The 19,055-nt window shown below is 43.7% G+C and overlaps 1 protein-coding gene across 1 annotated transcript in view; it reads right to left on the bottom strand.

Moving 5' to 3' along the window:
• ap5z1 (adaptor related protein complex 5 subunit zeta 1) overlaps positions 1-7,926 on the bottom strand; it is a 40,732-nt gene extending 32,806 nt beyond the window's left edge. Inside the window, exons 1-3 of the mRNA XM_068055803.1 lie at positions 7,841-7,926; positions 715-852; positions 129-315 (exon numbers count right to left, since the gene is read on the bottom strand). Coding sequence (XP_067911904.1) covers positions 129-315; positions 715-852; positions 7,841-7,881 — 366 coding nt within the window. The 5' untranslated portion in view covers positions 7,882-7,926. The remainder of the gene's footprint in view (positions 1-128; positions 316-714; positions 853-7,840) is intronic.
• Positions 7,927-19,055: the final 11,129 nt, after the last annotated feature.

Below are 19,055 nucleotides of genomic sequence, written 5' to 3' on the forward strand. Positions count from 1 at the left end.
TCACTGAGGACAGTACTTACAACATCTCCGAATGGTGAGGTCACAGAGCAATGATGCGGTGTGATCAGTAATTCATGACACCAAAATGTACAAACAACCTTACTTCACTTGAACAACCCCCTCCTTACCTGGGCCAGTATTATATTCGACAAAAGGCTCACGGTTTTCATATCATTCACCTCATCACAGGTGAAAGTCAAAGCACCACATGGCAGCACCTCTCGCAGAATAGCTGAGCACAGAACAAGGACCAGCTGTGGAGCCTTCAGGAAATACAAGGTGCTGTGGAGCTTCTGTAGGACATCCCTGGGAAGACTGGGTATCAGACAGAAAGATGGGAGTGCATTAGACTTTGATTTGTACAAGTACATAACACATTCTAATCACCCTGTAAACACATCCATCCTGGGACTGCTGCTCACTGCTGAGGGCAGAGACAAAAACAAGTCCTTCACATCTCCTTGCAGTTTGCACTGATGATAATCAGACACAGACTACTGAATGTCTATCTGAAGAATGCACAAATGATTACTGGGAAATTCTACAGTTGCATTAATAGAGAATATTCCCCCCAACTCATTTTATGGCCAAGCTCGAACTGAAATGACTGTAGAAATGCCTCTTCCAGTAAGTAAACCCAAGTTAACAGCCCATGATCAGATAGTGAGATTCCCTCCCAATCCTCTCCTTTTTGTTTCAAACACAAACGCTTACGTTCTGCTGTATTTTGTCGCCGAGACAATCAAGAAGAGTTTCTGCAGGGAATCGATAGCTTCTTTATTATATTCCTTATTCTGCAGGAGAGTGGAGATGCGGGAGCAGAACTTCTGTAGATCTTCACCTTGTATGTCCCTAAGAGGGGGCAGTAAACGGGCATTAAATAAAAGCTGTGGCTAACTGAATGACGAAGCAGGTTTGATAAGACACATGGCTTACGCTTTTCTTAAGATAAAGCATCTCTGAACTTTGTGATGGAATATTTAAATGGAGCTTTGAATTATATTAATGCTGCCAGCAGGGTACAAAACCCTGCAGTGCTGGGTTCAATGTCACCCTTTTTCAGGTACTTAGTAAACACAGTGAAATATTTGTCAATGCTCATACTTTTCATTTCAACTGATGAAATGCTACACCTCTGATTAAGCCTTGGAGAGGATGCAGAGGAGATTTACTAGAATGGTACCAGGAATGAGAGGCTTCAGTTAAGTGGAGAGACATGGGAAACTGGGATTTTTCCAAGAAGGTTAAGAGGAGAGTTACTAGAGGCGTTCAAAATTATGAAGGGTTTTGAGGGAATAACTAAGGAGAAACTGTTTCCACTGGCAGTTGGGTCAGTAACCAGAGGACAGAGATTTTTTTTTTTGAACACTGAGTGATGATGGTCTGGATTGCACTGCCTGAAAAGGTGGTGGAAACAAATGCAATAGTAACTTTCAAAAGGAAATTAGATAAATACTTAAAAAGGAAAAATGTGTAGGGCAATGTGGAAAGAGCAGAGGAGTGGGACTAATTGGACAACTCTAATGGTACAAGTGAGTGAGCCTTACAGTTACTTTTACCAGAACTGCCCATCTTTGTGACACTATGAAATAGGTACTGGGAGGTGTAGCAATTTAGAACAGAGCATCCTTACCACTAAGGCAACTCAGACCAAAAGGCTGATACCTGTTGAAAGGCTCACGTAACAGCTGGTGCTGATTCCAAATTCCAAACTGATGTGAATGTAACCAAACCTAGCTCAGAGGCAAGAATCTTGCTGGTGCCAACTCAACAATATTGTTAACAGGGACAGGCTAGCCACATGGGAACTTGGGAGATTTCCTCAAATGTCCCTATGAATGGTTCCATAGTGCTGTATTATCAGTGACCTCTATTTTCATGAGAATTCTGAAGAATTCCACACCCTTTTGGGATAGCCAGTCCACTTGATTTTCAAGATAAACTGGCAGCAACCTTATCGCCCAAATCTCCATCACAGGCCAAAGCATTTGCAACTCCTTGGATACCAATACTTTCACATGCATCATTTATGATTTTCACCATTTAGAAAAAATATGTTTTTGATTGTTGGGATATGATGAGCAAATACAGCGAGGGGACTACTGGCAGCTTTAATGTTTTATGGCTGGATTTTCCCCCAATTCTGTTTCATATAATCTTATTAAAAATGTACATGATTTTTTGTTGCAAGTGTTATAAATGAAAGATGTGTGTTTTTCTTTAAAAAGACCTATCAAGCATCCTTGCAAGTACAACTCTGAAGTGAATTCTCATCTCAGCATACGAATCTAATTATCGACTGACATTTACACTTCAGCTTCTCCGGAGGAATCTTGTTGCGGTTCAGGAAGAATTATTGCTCAATCCCACTAATTAGGGCACTCAAATGGGAATGAATTTGTCCCATTTATCAGATCATTCTCATTAAGCTAAATCCATCAGTGGGATTGTAAATCATTCAGAGTCCCGTGCAGTGCCATTTTCCCTTTGAATTTCTGGCCTGTGTTCAAAAGCAGAGCTGGGGGAAGGGAAGTTCTCCTGTTGCTTTTTTCTGGTCACAAAAGTTCCTGTGCATAGGCTCACAACAAATTTTTGCTTTAAAAAATTAAAACAATTTTTTAAAAAAGGAAATTTCCAGCACTGCTTTGCTTTCTCCCAATTTCCCTCTAACTCTTGCTGGGTAAGATTTCTTAGGCACTGGCAGCCCTTCAATGCTTCCCCCAAGAGGCCACTCTTCATGTACAAGTGGCTATCAGGAGGGTATTCAACTGCAGATGTAAGGGTAGCCCTGACTGATCCTACACAGACCTAATATCCAATGTCAATCAGCAGTCACAAGATCATGATAATCCTTAAAACCTTGGACGCTTTTTCTCCTCTCGTTGTACTGATGCCAATTTCAGTACTGCAGCTGAGATCAACTAACTCAGCACAGAGTAGGAATCAAACTGGCAGAGAGATTGGGTGTGGGGTGGGGGGGAGCAATGAAAGGGGGGCCGGAGAGATCAGGAGCAGAGAGATCAAGTGTTGGGGGCAGATCAATGGATGGGACATGGGAGATCAAGTGTCGCATCATATATCAATGGGGGGGGGGGGGGCGAGATAATCGATTGGGGGATGAAGAGATCGGGGTGTCAGTGGAGGGAGATAATGATAAGGAGACCTGAGAGATCGGGGGGTGGGGGGAGCTGCGGAGATGATTGTGGGCAACCCATGGAGGACATTGGGTTGAGTCAGGACGAGATTGCAGGGTGTGGAGAACATCGGATCGTTGGTGTGGGGGTGGAGTGGTGAGTGGGGAGGTGGGTTCCAATCTCTGGGAAGGTTAAGAGATTTGGTTGGTGGCCGGGTGAAGCACTCCTGCTCCTCCTGGCCACAAGCAATGTTGCAAAAGCACTTACCTGTACAATGCAGCAGTCCTCACCTCCTTTAGCTGCCAGGTTTCCAGAAGTCTAGGAAACCTGGCCAGCCAGTATTACAGGTAGAACAGAGAAAAGAAAAATCAGGGGCACACAACCTCATTAAAATATTTAAATGAGGGATCCGCCTCCTAGATGCATGTTGGTCGCCCGCCCCCGTTAAAAGCAGGTTTGAGGTGGGTTGGATTCCGGTTTGAGATGTTTTTACATTTTTACTTCTCAGCCAAACCAAGCCCTCCCATGTTTCAGGGTTAAAATACCCTGCTGTGGGTCTGTAGTTGCCTGGGTCTATTTCACCACCCTTTTTGGAAACATTAACTGATTCCAATCTAAAAGGGAGCTGCCCAGAATTTAACTTCATAAAGACTTTTGCATCATAAATCCCATCCCTAGTCTTAATCAGTCCTCTTAAATAAATACCAACCAAGAGATTTATTTGACTTGAATCCGTTTAGCCTGAGTCACATTCCATCTTATTTATGTGATAGGCTGGATAGAATTAGCATCAATCAATACTTGAGGAGGGTATGTCACTATTAGCCCCTCCAAACATTGAATAGGGAAAACACAATTTGGTATACTAACAATTGTATGTTCATCCCCAGCTTCCTTTCTAGCCAACAGAGAGAGGAAATTTCTATCCTATCAACTTGTGGGACATCAATCTCAAAGAGGAAAGGCCTGTAAATTGAATGAATTTGCTTTGTTTGATATTTTAACAGAGACAATAACCCTGTTTATTTTAAATGGTGTCATGAAAAGGTGCTACGCTGAATGATGATTTTTAATGCATCAGTTGGAAACCTAAATTAAAAGCTTTTAAAAAGGAAAGCTGGAATCCTAAATTCAACTTTTAAAAAGACAGCAGCTAAGATGGCCAGCACAATTTGCATTGAAATACCTCACATTCCAAGGTATCAAGGTGGAGACTCATATCCAAATAACCCTCATCCAGAACAATGGCTTGAGCAGTTTGAATGAGCTAGCCAGTATCGCTTTCATTAGTAAGACATTCAAAGCCATCTTGGAACATTAACACTAATGCAGACGAACCTTTGGGGGATAATCACCAGAGAGATTGGAATTCTTATACTTGGATCTCATTAAAGTACAAAACAAAATACACTGGGAGAATCATGTGACAGTCTCTCCAGTCTGTGTGAAAACTTGGGAGTTTCTTTAGAATGTATCAGAAAAGCTTTTGAGTTCTAATCAGTGCAGGATCCCAGTGGGGGTCTCTCTCTCTCCAGGCAATGCTCTAAGTTTCGAACCCTGTCTGCGCACTGCAAAACATCCAAGTCCATCATTGTTGCAGACAGAGACTCCAGGGAGAAAACCATCTACATCACCGTCTCCAAGAAAACCCTGAACCAGATGGCTACCTCTACCAACTAGAAACCTCAGGATCACGAATTCAGCCGGCAGACAACTGAATTACCAGACTCCACAGACTGTATATTATTTTATTTCTGGACTCTAATCCAACCAAACTATCCTTCTTCACTCCGTAACCTGTATGTGTGTATGTGAGAGAGAGAGAACGTTGGAGCGTAGTTTATTATTTTTATTTAGATTGGGTTTTGATTTTTTTTTGTACAAAAAACTAACCTCTTGCTTGTCTAAACAAGAAAACTTGTTCAGTTGGTTTGTTTATGATCATAACACCTCAAAGGGTTAAACACTCACTGATCTGCTAAGCATATCCACCGTTTAAAAGAAATAATCCCCGTTGCGGTCAAACCAAGACAGGGATAAGAGGGGAGCATTTTGGCCCCTCCTCAGCTGATCGTAACAATGGGCTAAAGCTTCTGCCAAAATAATTGGCAAACGACTTTTACATGGATACTTTACGAACTCCTACACTATTGCATAGCATAATTTTCAGATCTGCACGCTTAATTCCTGAATTACCCAGCAACCTCTACCCCTTACCATAAAAAAAAATTACCAGCAATACCATCAATAAGCCCTCTATGACAGCCAGTCAAAATACATTCTGTTTCCTTCAATATCAATTCAGCTCTGTTTGAATTCTATGACAGATTAAAGGTGAATTCTCTGGTAAGCAGCAGCACATCAATATCCTGAAAAACACTCTTGCAACTTCCTTCCTGCTTGCCCTTTGCTCTGAAATCTTAAAGATGAGTAAAGCATGTATTTTAATTACTGAGTATCTTTCTAGGAAGCATCAAATAATCACTGTAAAACTGCCACGTAATCTAGATCTAGACAATAAAATGTAATGTTATATATACAATGTTAAAGGGGGTGCAGGAGCAGAGGGACCTGGAGGTATATGCGCACAAATTGATGAAGGTGGTAGGGCAGGCTGAAAAAGCAGTTAATAAGGCACAGAGCACAAAAGCAAGGAAGTTATGGTGAACCTTTATAAAACACTGGTTCAACCTCAACTGGAGTATTGTGTCCAACTCTGGATATCACACTTTAGGGAGAATATGAAGGCTTGAGAAAGGGTGCAGAAAAGATTCATGAAAATGGTTCTGGGGATGCATGACTTCAGTTATGTGGATAGATTGGTGAAGCTGGGCTGTTCTCCTTGGAGAAGAGAAGGTTGAGGGGAGATTTGACAGAGGTGTTCAAAATCATGAGGGGTCTGGACAGAGTAGATAGGGAGAAACTATTACCATTGGTGGAAGGATTGAGAACCAGAGGATACCCGATTTAAGGTGAATGGTAAAAGAACCAGAGGCGACACGAGGAAAACCTTTTTTTAACACAGCGAGTGGTTAGGATCTAAAGCGCACTGCCTGAAAACGTGGTGGCGGCAGATTTAATCGTGACTTTCAACAGGGAACTGGATAATTATCTGAACAGAAAAAAATTGCAGGGCTACAGGGAAAAGATGGGGGAATGGGACTAGTTGAGCTGCTCTTAGAGAGCTGGCACTGAAATGACAGGCCGAATGGCCTCCTTCTATGCTGTAATATTTTATGATTCTATATAGCATTTTCTATTTGACTGCGCTGTGAAAGAGCTGTCAAACTTCTGGTTGTTTTGAATGCAACAGTTATTTAAATTCTGCTCGGCTTTTCTTACTGTTTTGAAAGAATTTATTAACCTGATTTTAAAAAGAAAGAAATCACTGAAAATAAAGTTTATGAAGGGGCAAGAGAGTCTGTATTCCTTGAAGCAAATCCATCCAAAACATCTGAAAGCTGTTAACTAATCAGAAATTCTGCTACTGGTTAGAAAAAAGAAAATATATGTCTAATTTATAATTTAACATGAAAGTTGCAAACTATTTTATCATTTGCAATGAGCTAGTTGAGCCATAATTAGGTTATTTTGCTATTTATTTGTTTCATTGCTTTTTAATAAATTTGTTTGGCAGTTAAATCCTAAAATAAGTTATTGGGTTTTGTTATCTTGTTCAAAGACAAACAGATCCTGTCGGGGCATGGGACAGAACCAGTAGTTCAAAGTAGTTAAAAAAAAGTATGGTTCTCTATGTTATAAAAGTTACCTAGATATAAGTCAAGCCATTTCAGAGGATCTAGGGAGCTAAGGATCTTCAACTGAGTTGTCCAAAAATATCTAGAGCAAAAAGGGTAAAAGAAGCCCAGAGCCTAACATGAGCAGTTTTAATAAACACTACAGTGGGTCAGAGATTCTTAATTTTATTTTCTCCCAATTATGTGCACAGGTGCCTGAAGTTCAGCTGTTAATCATGGGCTTTAACTCATTTAGACCTGATTGTGAAACAAAAGTAGACCTGCCCCATTCTGATAAGTGCCTGTATCTTAAAACATTAACCAGCCCTTTCTCTTTTCAGATGCTGTGCGCTTTCAGTACTTACTATTTTCTGTTTCCAATCCACAGTGATTGCAAATGTTGTCACTTTTTGAAAAAAAAACCCTCAATACCTGCCATGGATCTGGTTGAGCAGTGAAGCTCTGGTTTGTTGTTTGTGTTAGCTATGGCTCAGCTCAGTCATAACATGATCACCTCCAGAGTCAGAAGATTGTGGGTTCAAATCCCACTTCAGAGACTTTAGCCTTTAATTCAGGCTGCGTGCAGTACCAAGGAAGTGCTGCATTGCCTTTCAGGTAAGAAGTTAAACTGTGTGCTCTCAGGTGGATGGAAAAAGATCTCACGGCACTATTTCAGAGAGTGGGATGAGTTATCCCTGTCGCCTGACCAATATTTATCCTTCAACCAACATCACTAAACCAGATCATCACTGTTTGTGGGACTATGCTGTGTGGCTGCTTTCTGTCTTACATTACAGCAACGACTACACTTCAAATAATATTTAAGTGGCTCGAAAGTGCTTTGGGACGTCCTGAAGTGGTGAAAGACGCTATATAAATGTAAATGTTGCCTCTCTGGACCGTTAAAGTGATCAGGGTTCCGTGATCAGCCTCACTCACTGCCCTTCGCCGGCCCCCCTGCCCGGTTACCTGGCCTGTCTGAGGAAATTCTCCGCCGAGGCCCCAAACATCGCGGCCGCCACTTTAACCCGACCACTTCTGCACCCGGGGAGGAGAGGGCGCGTACAACAATAATTGTTCTCCTGCAACTTCCTTCCTCGTCCGGCTGGAAAGCAATGTACCGGAGAGCAGTTCCGGAGGCCCTAGCCGAGCAAGACTCTGAGTTCAATGGAAGATTTCTGTGACAGTCCGAACATGAAGATATAACCGATCTGCAACTATACCTCAGTGCAAGAGAAGCCAGCACACGAATAGGATATTGGCTTTTAATATTATCCAAACTATTTGAATAAATTATTTTATGTCTTTTATGCCGTTTTGATGCACCTGGCTCTCTGGAAATAAACGCAGCTCCACGTCTTTAAATACTGAATGTCTTTTCTAAAATTCCCCCTGCTGCTGCGGAGAGAGAGAGAAATTATCAATGTAACATTTCTGGAGCAGCAACAATAGGAACCACTGCTAAAGATATTGATAGTGATACTGATCAGTTCTGACAAGGTGTATCTAATGCTACCAATGATTCTGACAATTAGTGCAAACAGAATATTGTCACTTCCTCCACAGAGTTCTCTAATGACCTTTAATTGATTGGATTAATTTTATTGACTAGGTTCAAGAATCAATTCAGTCTCACGGATGCAATTGCTGGAACATAATCTCAAAGTTCAACTTCTCCAAACTAATTTCCAAACCGTTACTCTCCTCAAGCTTCTACTCATCCAACATGCTGTAGTGTGCATCCTCTCTCAACTCTATTAGCTCCCTGCCCTTTTACCTCCTCACCCTCCTAGGCCCCAAACACTCCTTCCAGGTGAAGTAGCAGTTTACTTGTATTTCTTTTAATTTAGTATACTGTATTCGCTGCTCACATTGCTGTCTACACTAAAGAGGACAAACACGGCAAGCATAACCCCAAGCTTCCAGTTGCTTGCTATTTTAATTCACCACCCAGCTCTCATGCACACATTTCTGTCTTTGGCTTGCTGCAGTGTTCCAGTCCAACTCAATGCAAGCACGAGGAATAGGACCTCATCTTCCAATTATGCACTCTACAGCCCTCTGGACTCAACGTTGAGTTCAACAACTTCAGACCATGACTGCCATTTTGATTGCCACATAGTACAAAAACAGTCTTAAACTTGTTTTTCATGTTTTGCGTTCAGACAGACCTGTTCATTATTCTGCCATCAACACTCTCTTATGAACCAAAAACAAAAAGTTCTGGAAATACTCAGCAGGTCTGGCAGCATCTGTGGAGAGAGAAGCAGTCCCAAAACATTAACTCTGCTTCTCTCTCCACAGATGCTGCCAGACCTGAGTATTTCCAGAATCTGCAGTATTTTGCTTTTATTTACTCTCTATGGACTAGGGCTTTATCCTTTACTAATCTCTTTGCCTTTTCTTCCATGACATCTTTGTCATTTAATCTCTCCTGCCTCCACCCTATCACAGATCTTCCCTTTTGTTCTTCTTACCCCTCCTCCCCCCTTTCACTCGCTCAAAGCCTATTACATTTCTAATCATTACCAGTTCTGATGAAAGGTCACAGACCTGAATCGTTAACTCTGCTTCTCTCTCCACAGATGCTGCCAGACCTGCTGAGTATTTCCAGCACTTTGTTTTATTACAGATTTACAGCATCTGCAATATTTTGCTTTTATTTTAGCTATCTTCAGAATTTTCACTGTTTTCAAATCCCACTCACTTACTTTGCCTTTCTGCCTGTACTTTGCTATTCAAAACTAGGCTACCCTTATTCCCAATCACCCAGCAAATCCATTGTTGGGAGTTCGTTTAACCACTGCAAGACTATAGTTCCCATACTCTCACTACTCAGCATTCAATTTTAAGAACTTATTTTCCAACTGATGCACATTAGTTATGTTTGTTGATTTGTGAGTTGCTTGTGAATTTCTCTTTGTTTTTAAAGGAACTAGGGATTCTCAATGCCAAGGCTGAATAGACCACCACCCAAGAACACAAGGAACTGATGCTGTTTATGTAAAATAAAGACAGACGCAATAAAAACAATTAGAAAAATTATTAATGCATTGTATCTAGTCAACCTTGTCCATACAATAAGGAAAATACAGTAAAGTAAGAAATACAACCTTATATTGTCACACAAAATTAGGCCAGCAGGTTGAATCAATGGGAGAGTTGTATGTGCTACAGCAAACTCATTATCTGCAGAGTTCAGCACCTGAAGTGATAAACTGCTTGATGTACTGTACTCTAATATGTGACATGGAGAATAGCAAACTATTTTGTAAGTCTTTCCATTCTAATGTGCAATATGTATAATGGTGCTTTGTTACTCAGGTGAGACTTTTGGAAATCTATGACCACCTAAAGCAGTTCTACAATACCGCATTAATCAAGGAACTGTAATAGTCCAAGATCTTCCACAGTACTTGTATAACTATGATTCACAGCATCAATAAACTGCTTGAGCTTTCAAAAAGGTCACTCGTCCATGATGATTCTGGTTAAAGCCAACATAACGATGTTTGATGAATTTAAGAGGACTTCAGTTGGAAACCCAACTGATGAGTCTCTGCGACACAGTGGCGCAGTGGTTAGCACCGCAGCCTCACAGCTCCAGCGACCCGGGTCCAATTCTGGGTACTGCCTGTGTGGAGTTTGCAAGTTCTCCCTGTGTTTGCGTGGGTTTCCTCCCACATGCCAAAATTATAAATTGCCCCTAGTATAGGTAGGTGGTAGGGAAATATATAGGGACAGGTGGGGATGTGGTAGGAATATGGGATTAGTATAAATGGGTGGTTGATGGTCGGCACAGACTCGGTGGGCCGAAGGGCCTGTTTCAGTGCTGTATCTCTAAACTAAACTAAACTAAACTAAACGAGAGAATTTGATTTAAAGTCATAAACTTTGATAGACACAAGATCCATCCAAGATCTATACTGTGAAATGTTAAAAAGTCTGCAGTGAGGATGGAAGATATTTCACTGTTTTAACCCCTTATTCTACACAAGATGTGTCCAATCTTTTTTAGTCTTTGTGTACTGTATAGGGTGCATATAGAATTTGAATCGATGTCCCCAAAAATTTCCATAAATCTCAAATTTATGCTAAAATCTAAATGCCATCCAGGACAAAGTAGTTCTGGATTCACAATGACACTGAACAATTACCTCTAAAGAAACTCAAACAGCATGATTGGATGACATCAACCATGGGCTGTTAAAGGTTGTAAAACTGAGACAAAAGAAGGCTGTATGCGGAGTATATAGTAGGGGGATTGTCAGATGATACTCAACTTCAACACAGTAAGAATATAGGATGGTGTGGATGGTGTATTAAAAGCTTAGCGGGAAGAGATTTCAGAAGAGCACTGGGCATTGTTGTAGTTGTGTTTTTATTCGTTCATGGTATGTGGGCGTCACCGGCTAGGCCAGCATTTATTGCTCAACCCTGATTGCCCTTGAGGTGGTGATTGTGAGCTGTCTTCTTGAACTGCTGCACTCCTTGGGATGTAGGTACACCAACAGTGCTGTTAGGAAGGAAGTTCCAGGATTTTGACTCAGCGACAGTGAAGGAACTGCAATATAGTTCCAAGTCAGGACGGTGTGTTGCTCGGAGGGGAACTTGCAGGTGGTAGTGTTCCCATGCATTTGCTGCCCTTGTCCTAGGTGGCAGAGGTCATGGGTTTGGAAGGAGCTTTGGTGAGTTGCTGCAGTACATCTTGTAGATGGTCCACATTGCTGCCACTGTGCATTGGTGGTGAAGGGAGTGACAATCAAGCAGGCTGCTTTGTCCTGGATGGTGTCAAGCTTCTTGAGTGTTGTTGGAGCTGCACCCATCCAGGCAAGTGGAGAGTATTCCATCACACTCCTGACTTGTGCCTTGTAGCTGGTGGGCAGGCATTGGGAAGTCAGGAAGTGAGTTACCACAGAATTCCTAGCCTCTGATCTGCTTTTGTAGCTACAGCATTTGTGTGGTTGGTCCAGTTCAGTTTCTAGTCAATGGTAGCACCCAAGATGTTGATAGTGGGGAATTCAGCTATGGTAATGCCAATGAACATCAAGGGAGATGGCTAGATTCTCTCCTGTTTGAGGTCATTGCCTGGCACTTGTGAGGCACAAATGTTACTTATCAGCCCAAGCCTGGATGTTGGCCAGGTCTTGAAGCAGTCCATGTCCATATGCTGCAATATCTGAGGAGTCACGATTGTTACTGAACATTGTGCAATCATCAGCGAACATCCCCACTTCTGACCTTATGATGGAGGTAAGGTCATTGATGAAGCAGCTGAAGATGGATGGGCCCAGGACACTACTCTGAGGAACTCCTGCAGTGATGTCCTGGGACTGAGATGATTGACCAACAACCACAACCATCTTCCTTTGTGCTAGTATGACTCCAACCAGCGAAGAGTTTTCCCCAATTCCAGTTTTGCTAGGGCTCCTTGAGGTCATACTCAGTCAAACGTTGGCTTGATGTCAAGGGCAGTCACTCTCACCTCACTTCTGGAGTTCAGCTCTTTAGTCCATGTTTGGAGAGAAGAAAAAGAAAGGTGATGACAGCGGTTTTGGGTTGGAATCTCAAAGATTTTGTTATAATTACCATTGTTTTGGAGTTGGATTTACCCCACAAGTTACTTTGTTTCTTCTCCTTTTTGAATTATTGGCCCAGATGTTACGCTAAAATAATGGTGAGGCTATCAGTACTCCCTGTTATTGAAGTGTAAATCAGACAGCACATTTCCAGTTCAATGAGAAAATCAGGATGTTGTTGTCCAAGTTGCTCTGCTCCTCCAGAAGCTTTGCTATACCAGTATCTCACAAGAGACTGTGTCGAAACACATGGAACAGCATGAAGATGCGGTACATGCATGATGGAAACCTATTAAACATGCCAGAAAAAGTTAGAGCTTGTCCATTCCAATGTAATGGTATTTTAACATGATGTTTTCATTACTACCAAGCAGCCTCTCTGGCACTGAAAATTAACTTTTACAAGTTTCAAGACATTTCTTCAGATTTTAATTGTTGATTTTTTAAAATTTAAATAATTTTTTGAAAAACATTGTTTGTCTCATCTCTTTCTCTCCCTTAATCCCATCTTTCTTTCCACCCTATTTCGCTTTCTGTACATGATTTGACATCAAATTAACTATTCTAACTTTCACTCCCTAGTTCAGGTGATGCATTCCTCAGTAAAGTTTCAATTTCATTGGTTAAGGAGATAGACAGTTGCTGGCCCTGTTCACACAGGTCCCAAATCTCACGTAAAGGGTGCTGCATTGTTTTGGCTTTCTAATCACTGCAATTTCCACTGCACACATCCATAGAACGTCTGTTGACAAGTCTAAGTGTAATGAACGGTTGGTGCAGTTGCCACTGACTGCAAATGTGGTCAATATTTTGCTTTAAGGTGTGTATCTCTGAGCATCATTGGTACATAAAAGCAGCAATTACTTTAATTTTACATCTTCCCTGCATAGAAGCTATTAGGGTTTGATATTGACCCAGGGCAGTAGTTCTTAGCAATTCGACTCAATCTTTTCCATTTATTACTTTAGTTTCTTCGCTAAGCTTTCATGGTGACCACTGGGAGTATAATCTAAATAAGGAAGCACTTTGAGAGTAGGGTTGAAGAAGGGATTTTAAGGGTGTGGGTATAAGTTAATAAAGGTAATGCAGGTGTAAAAAAGTGACCCAAAAGGCGAATGGAAATCCAGGCTTCATGACAAGAGATACTGAATATAAAAGTGCTACTGTTATTGGCAGAGCACTGATCAAATCTCATTAGGAATAATGCATTCAATTTTGGGCATCCTACTTTAGGGAGGATATGCCGGCCTAGGAAAAACTCCCAATGATAGACCATTTGACTAACCCTTTATTCCAGGTCAGAGTTATGGAAGTGACTATCTTTATAACCCCTTCATCTCTAGGGAATATAAATGTGATCTGATGTGGTGGGGAGGGGTAGAGTTCATGCCAAAAAGTAATTATGTTTGCTTTCCACAATCTTTTACGTTTGTCTAACATTCATTTTGATGGAATTGGTCACGTCCACAAAACAGGCCACACCCCCAGGTCGACATTGAGAAATTCCAACGATTGCATTGGTTGGTGAAGGCTCTTCAAATTGCGCTCATTTGCTCAGGCGCACAGGCACTAGAAGGCATATTTTAAAAGATTCCATATGAAAAATATTTAATTTACTAAGAAACTGAATAATGTGCACCAATGAAACTAATAAATGGTTCACTATAGTTTTTTTAAATGTTATTTTCAGTGATGTTAAATCAGGTTACCTACAGGTGGAGGTTGGAACACTCATTAAAATGCTTATTTTATGTGATAAACCCTGTTTCAGCTGTATTAATAAAACTAGACTAGGGCTACTCCTCTTAAATACATCAATAAAAATCATTTTTTTCCATTAAAACATAACGTTCCTTTACGCTCCCATCGTGGATGTACTCACTTTCCTCGCCAGGTACGTCGAGATGACCGACAGCAGTACTGATGTCAAGGACCCCTTTGGGATTTGGACCAGCAAGCGGCAGGTCAAGGTGACCTTGAAGGTTGATGCCAACGGAGCCATCATCCATCCTGCCTCCAGCTTCGCTATCAGGGGAAGTCGAGGTTTCTTGGTCTATGCGGGACAGCCCAGAATTTGTCGTACCTGTGGCAAATCTGGTCATATGGCGGCCAATTGCAGCACAGTCATCTGCAAGAAGGAAAGCCATCAGACCAAGGACCATAAACAGAGAAAGTGCTGCAATCTATGCAGTAGGGCAGGCTGCCTCTTCAAAACCTGCCCCAAATGCTGCCTCAGTTATGCTCAGGCAGCAAGGTCCAAGGAATGCTGGGAGGGAGACAAGCTATCCTCCCCACAGTGAGGAAAATCTGAGAAGAAAGGGGAGGCAGCTGCAACCAGTGACCCATTACCTACCCCATGCCCGGAAACCCCTCGTCTACAGACAGAATCAATAGAGGAGGAGGCAGCAGATGGACAAACTGATCAGTGCTAGTGGTAAAAAGGAAAATCACAAAGAAGAAGCTTCCAAAAAAGGAACAGGTCACCACCCAAACCAGTGGCAAGAGGAGGCTACCGTCTGAGACAGACTACAGCAGCTCCTCCTCATTGGACGAGGAAGGGCCGGAAAGACGGCACCTACAAAAGAAGCGGCAGAACTCAAAGGAGCTGGAAGAGCAAGCCCCCCAGCTCTAGGGCACCGGAAGCTGTGACGGGCCCAACACACCCCAACCCCAAAGCGCCAAACCCAGCGAGATGCCCAGCACAACCCAGCTCTGGGAAGGCATGAGCAGTGATATCTTCGAGGAGGGACAGAGGGGAAAGAAACCACCAGCAAAGGACAGCCCAAGCCTTGCTGCCTACAAGACCCCCTGATATCACCACAGCGGAATAAAACCCCTCTGAGTAACCAAGAGGAATTTCTGAGCCCAACGAATGTGAAACATCTTGTGTACACTATGGGTATGCAGAAACATACCCAAGGACAGGGACTAGCAAGGACACATGGTGTGGTAAGCAATACCCAACTTTATAATGGGTATAAAGATTGCTTCGATTAACGTGCATAGCGTTAAATCCACTACACGATGTGTTTTGATCTTGGACTACCTCGCCAATGTCAAAGCTGACCTACTGTTTCTACAGGAGTGTGGAATCCTGCACCACAGCACTTACAGGCAATGGTCGCGATGGTGGTCCCATGGGCCACCGATCTGGTCAGGGGGAAATAATTCCCGTTCCTCCTGCCTGCGTATCCTGCTGCGGGGAGGTAACTTCATCATTTCCAAAGTTAAAGAGGTGGTGGGTGGTCACCTCCTCTCCACTCCGATTAATCAATGTGTACGCCCCAGTTCAATTCTGTGAGCGATTGACCATGCTCCAGAAGCTCCCACTTCTGCTGGCGACATCCAGGCCGGTCATTCTTGGCTGTGACTTCAACTGCATCATTGATGCAGCTGGACAATCTGGCAGTGACGACAGCAAACTGGACAATATGTCCAGATTCCTAATGGAAACAGTTAAAGTTGCCACGCTGCACGACGTTTTCAGCAAACCTGCAGAGGGAGCACAGCATAAATACACCCAGTCAAGACCGAACGCGTCTGCCCGTTCCAGGATTGACTTCCTGTTTCCATGTTTTCACGGTCAGATTCACCGACGTCGAGCCGGTGTCCTTCTCTGACCACTGCCTCTTACTGGCCGACTGTCACTTACAGGACGACCAGCAGGTTGGCAGGGGGACATGGAAGCTGAATGTTACACTGCTAACCTCAGAGAACATGGAGGAACTCAAAAGGGATTACAAAGGTTGGAGAACTGTGAAACCCCTCAGTCTCCGGTGCACTGGTGGGAAGCGATCAAGGCGAACATCAAGAGGTTCATCACCCTCAAAAGGTGTTCAGAGGGCGTGAGAGAAACAGAGGGAAATGTCCCGACTCCAGAAAAGAATGCAAAATCTGCTCCGACTGCAGTCGATGGGGGTCGAGGTCAAGGAGCATCCCCAACAGGTGAAGAGCCTGCAGGCCTCGCTCTTTGGCATGGAGGCCTCCAAGATCATCTTCCAGTCCAGAGTCCGCTCCATTGAGCAGGATGAGATGTGTTCGTGTTTCTTCTTCCAAAAGATAGAGAGAGAGCTCTGTGATCAGCAGCCTGAAGGAAGAGGATGGCTTGGTAACGTCTTCGCAGTCTGACATACTAAGGATTAGCAAATTCTTTTATGCTGGGCTGTATGACGTGAAGCCCAGGGACAGCATGGCCTCCCATTCCTTCCTGTCATCTATCACAGAGGTCTTAGATGACAGCATGCGCGAGAATTTGGACAAACCGCTAACTCTGGATGAGCTAACAAACGCTATCAGGTCCTTCGAGACGAGTAAAACACCCGGAAGCGTTGGCTTACCGGTCGAGTTGTATTCGACTCTGTGGAACTGGGTCGGCCCAGACCTGCTGGAATTGTACAAGAGTATGCTTCCGGCCAGCAGCATGTCAGAATCCATGAGGAAAGGCATCATCACCCTCATCTACAAGCCGGGGGGGGGGGGGTTGGAAATCAGAAATTGGCGGCCCATCTCACTGCTTAATGTTGACAAGATTCTGTCCAAAGTCAGCGACAGTCGGGTCAAATCTGCTCTGGAGTTGGTGATTCACCCTGACCAGACCTGTACTGTACCCGGCAGGAAGATCTGTGATAGTGTCACCGCTACTCAGGGATACGATCGCCTATGTATGGGGCAGGGGGTGGACACCTGCCTCATCAGCTTGGATCAGGAGAAGGCTTTTGACAGGATATCGCACACATACATGATGGACGTGCTCTCCAAAATGGGGTTTGGGGAGGGAATCCGCAATTGGATCTAACTGCTCTACACAAACATCAGTAGTGCAGTCTCGATCAATGGGTGGGAATCAGAAAGTTTCCCAATCAAATCTGGAGTCAGACAGGGCTGTCCTCTCTCCCCTGTCTTGTTTGTTTTCTGTATCGAACCTTTTGCTGAGTCCATTAGGAAGGATGCAGGCATAAGAGGAGTGACAATCCCAGGCAGCGAAGGCACTCAGGTCAAAGCCTCCCTGTACATGGACGATGTTGCCCTCTTCTGCTGGGATCTGCTATCCATTCGCAGACTGATGAGCATCTGTGACCAGTTCGAACTGGCCTTGGGAGCCAAAGTAAATTGCAGCAAGAGCGAGGCCATGTTCTTTGAGAACTGGGCCAACCAATCCCTTGTCCCCTTCACCGTCAGGTCAGACTACCTGAAGGTGCTGTGGATATGGTTTGGAAGGGCCGGGGTGTACACCAAAACCTGGAAGGAGTGAGTAGCCATGGTACACCATAAACTGAACATGTGGGAGCAGCGTTCTCACTGCATTGTGGGTAAGAACCTGATCAGGTGCGAGGCGATCAAATCGTTGCTGTATGTGGTGCAGGTCTGGCCCATACCCCACTCCTGTGCCGTGGCAGTCACCCAAGCCATTTTCCACTTCATCTGGAGATGCAAAATGGAGCGGGTCTGGAGGGACACGATGTTCAAACCTCTGGAAAAAGGTGGAAAAACGTACCCAACATTGCCCTCATCCTGATGGCCACCTTCGCGTGCGGCTATATCAAGCTGTGCGTAGAGTCCCAGTACGCAAACACGAAATGTCACTACATGCTGAGGTTCTACCTGTCCCTGGTGTTGCGAAGAATGGGTTTGGCCACATTGCCGCGGAACGCCCCTTCCAGTTGGACCCATAACGTACCACCTATCCTTCGTGGAAAAGTTTGTGCGGAAAAACACCTTTGGCCACCAATCCATCAGGCAGTGGTCTGCACCGAATGTGCTCAAGGCCCTACGGGAAAAGGAGATGGTGGATCCTGTTGAATGGTTCCCTGGGCAGACCGCCAAAGTCACTTGACAGAATGCCTCATCACCAGAACTTTCCAACAAGCACCAAGACGTAGCTTGGCTGGTGGTGGTCAGACCCTTCCTGCATGCTGTCCTAGATGTGGCTGTGGTGGGGAAGAGACTGTTGCCCACCTCCTTCTGGAATGTGCCTTTGCAAAGCAGGTGTGGAAAGAGATGCAGTGGTTTTTGTCGAGGTTCCTCCCGAGCAGTTCTGTAACACAGGAGTCTGTGCCCTACGGGCTGTTCCCAGGGACGCACACTGAGATAAACATCACCTGCTGCTGGAGGACCATCAACTCAGTGGTCTGCCTGAAATTTGCTGGTCTTCAAGTGCAACGAGTTGTCCACAACAGAGTGTTGCAAAGTGGCACATTCCAAGGTCCTGGATTACATGTTGAGCGACGCATAAAGCTTGGGGCAGCCGCTGCAAAGGCTCAATGGGGAAAGGCCACTGTGTAAGGTCCTCCAGCCAGAGTGAACCGAGGGGCTGGACCCATGGGAAACCCATCGTGCTGTATACACCAAATAGGGTTTTGCTGTAAAATATACATTGTATGTAAAATGGAATGCAAAGGTTGTGAGGCAACTCACTCCTGTACTGAAGAAAACTGGTTTCCTTTGCACTTTCTGGAATGTCAACTTGGTGCTGTTTTGTAATGTTTTTTTTTATACAGATCTTTATGAATAAAGTATATTTTTTGGGGAAAAAATTACCGTAAGACCTGGCGGAATGTCATTAAAACCCAACCGGCTTATTAACGTTCATCGGGGAGGAAACCTGC

This window comes from Heterodontus francisci, chromosome 24 (assembly GCF_036365525.1).
Source record: "Heterodontus francisci isolate sHetFra1 chromosome 24, sHetFra1.hap1, whole genome shotgun sequence".
Taxonomy (NCBI): domain Eukaryota; kingdom Metazoa; phylum Chordata; class Chondrichthyes; order Heterodontiformes; family Heterodontidae; genus Heterodontus; species Heterodontus francisci.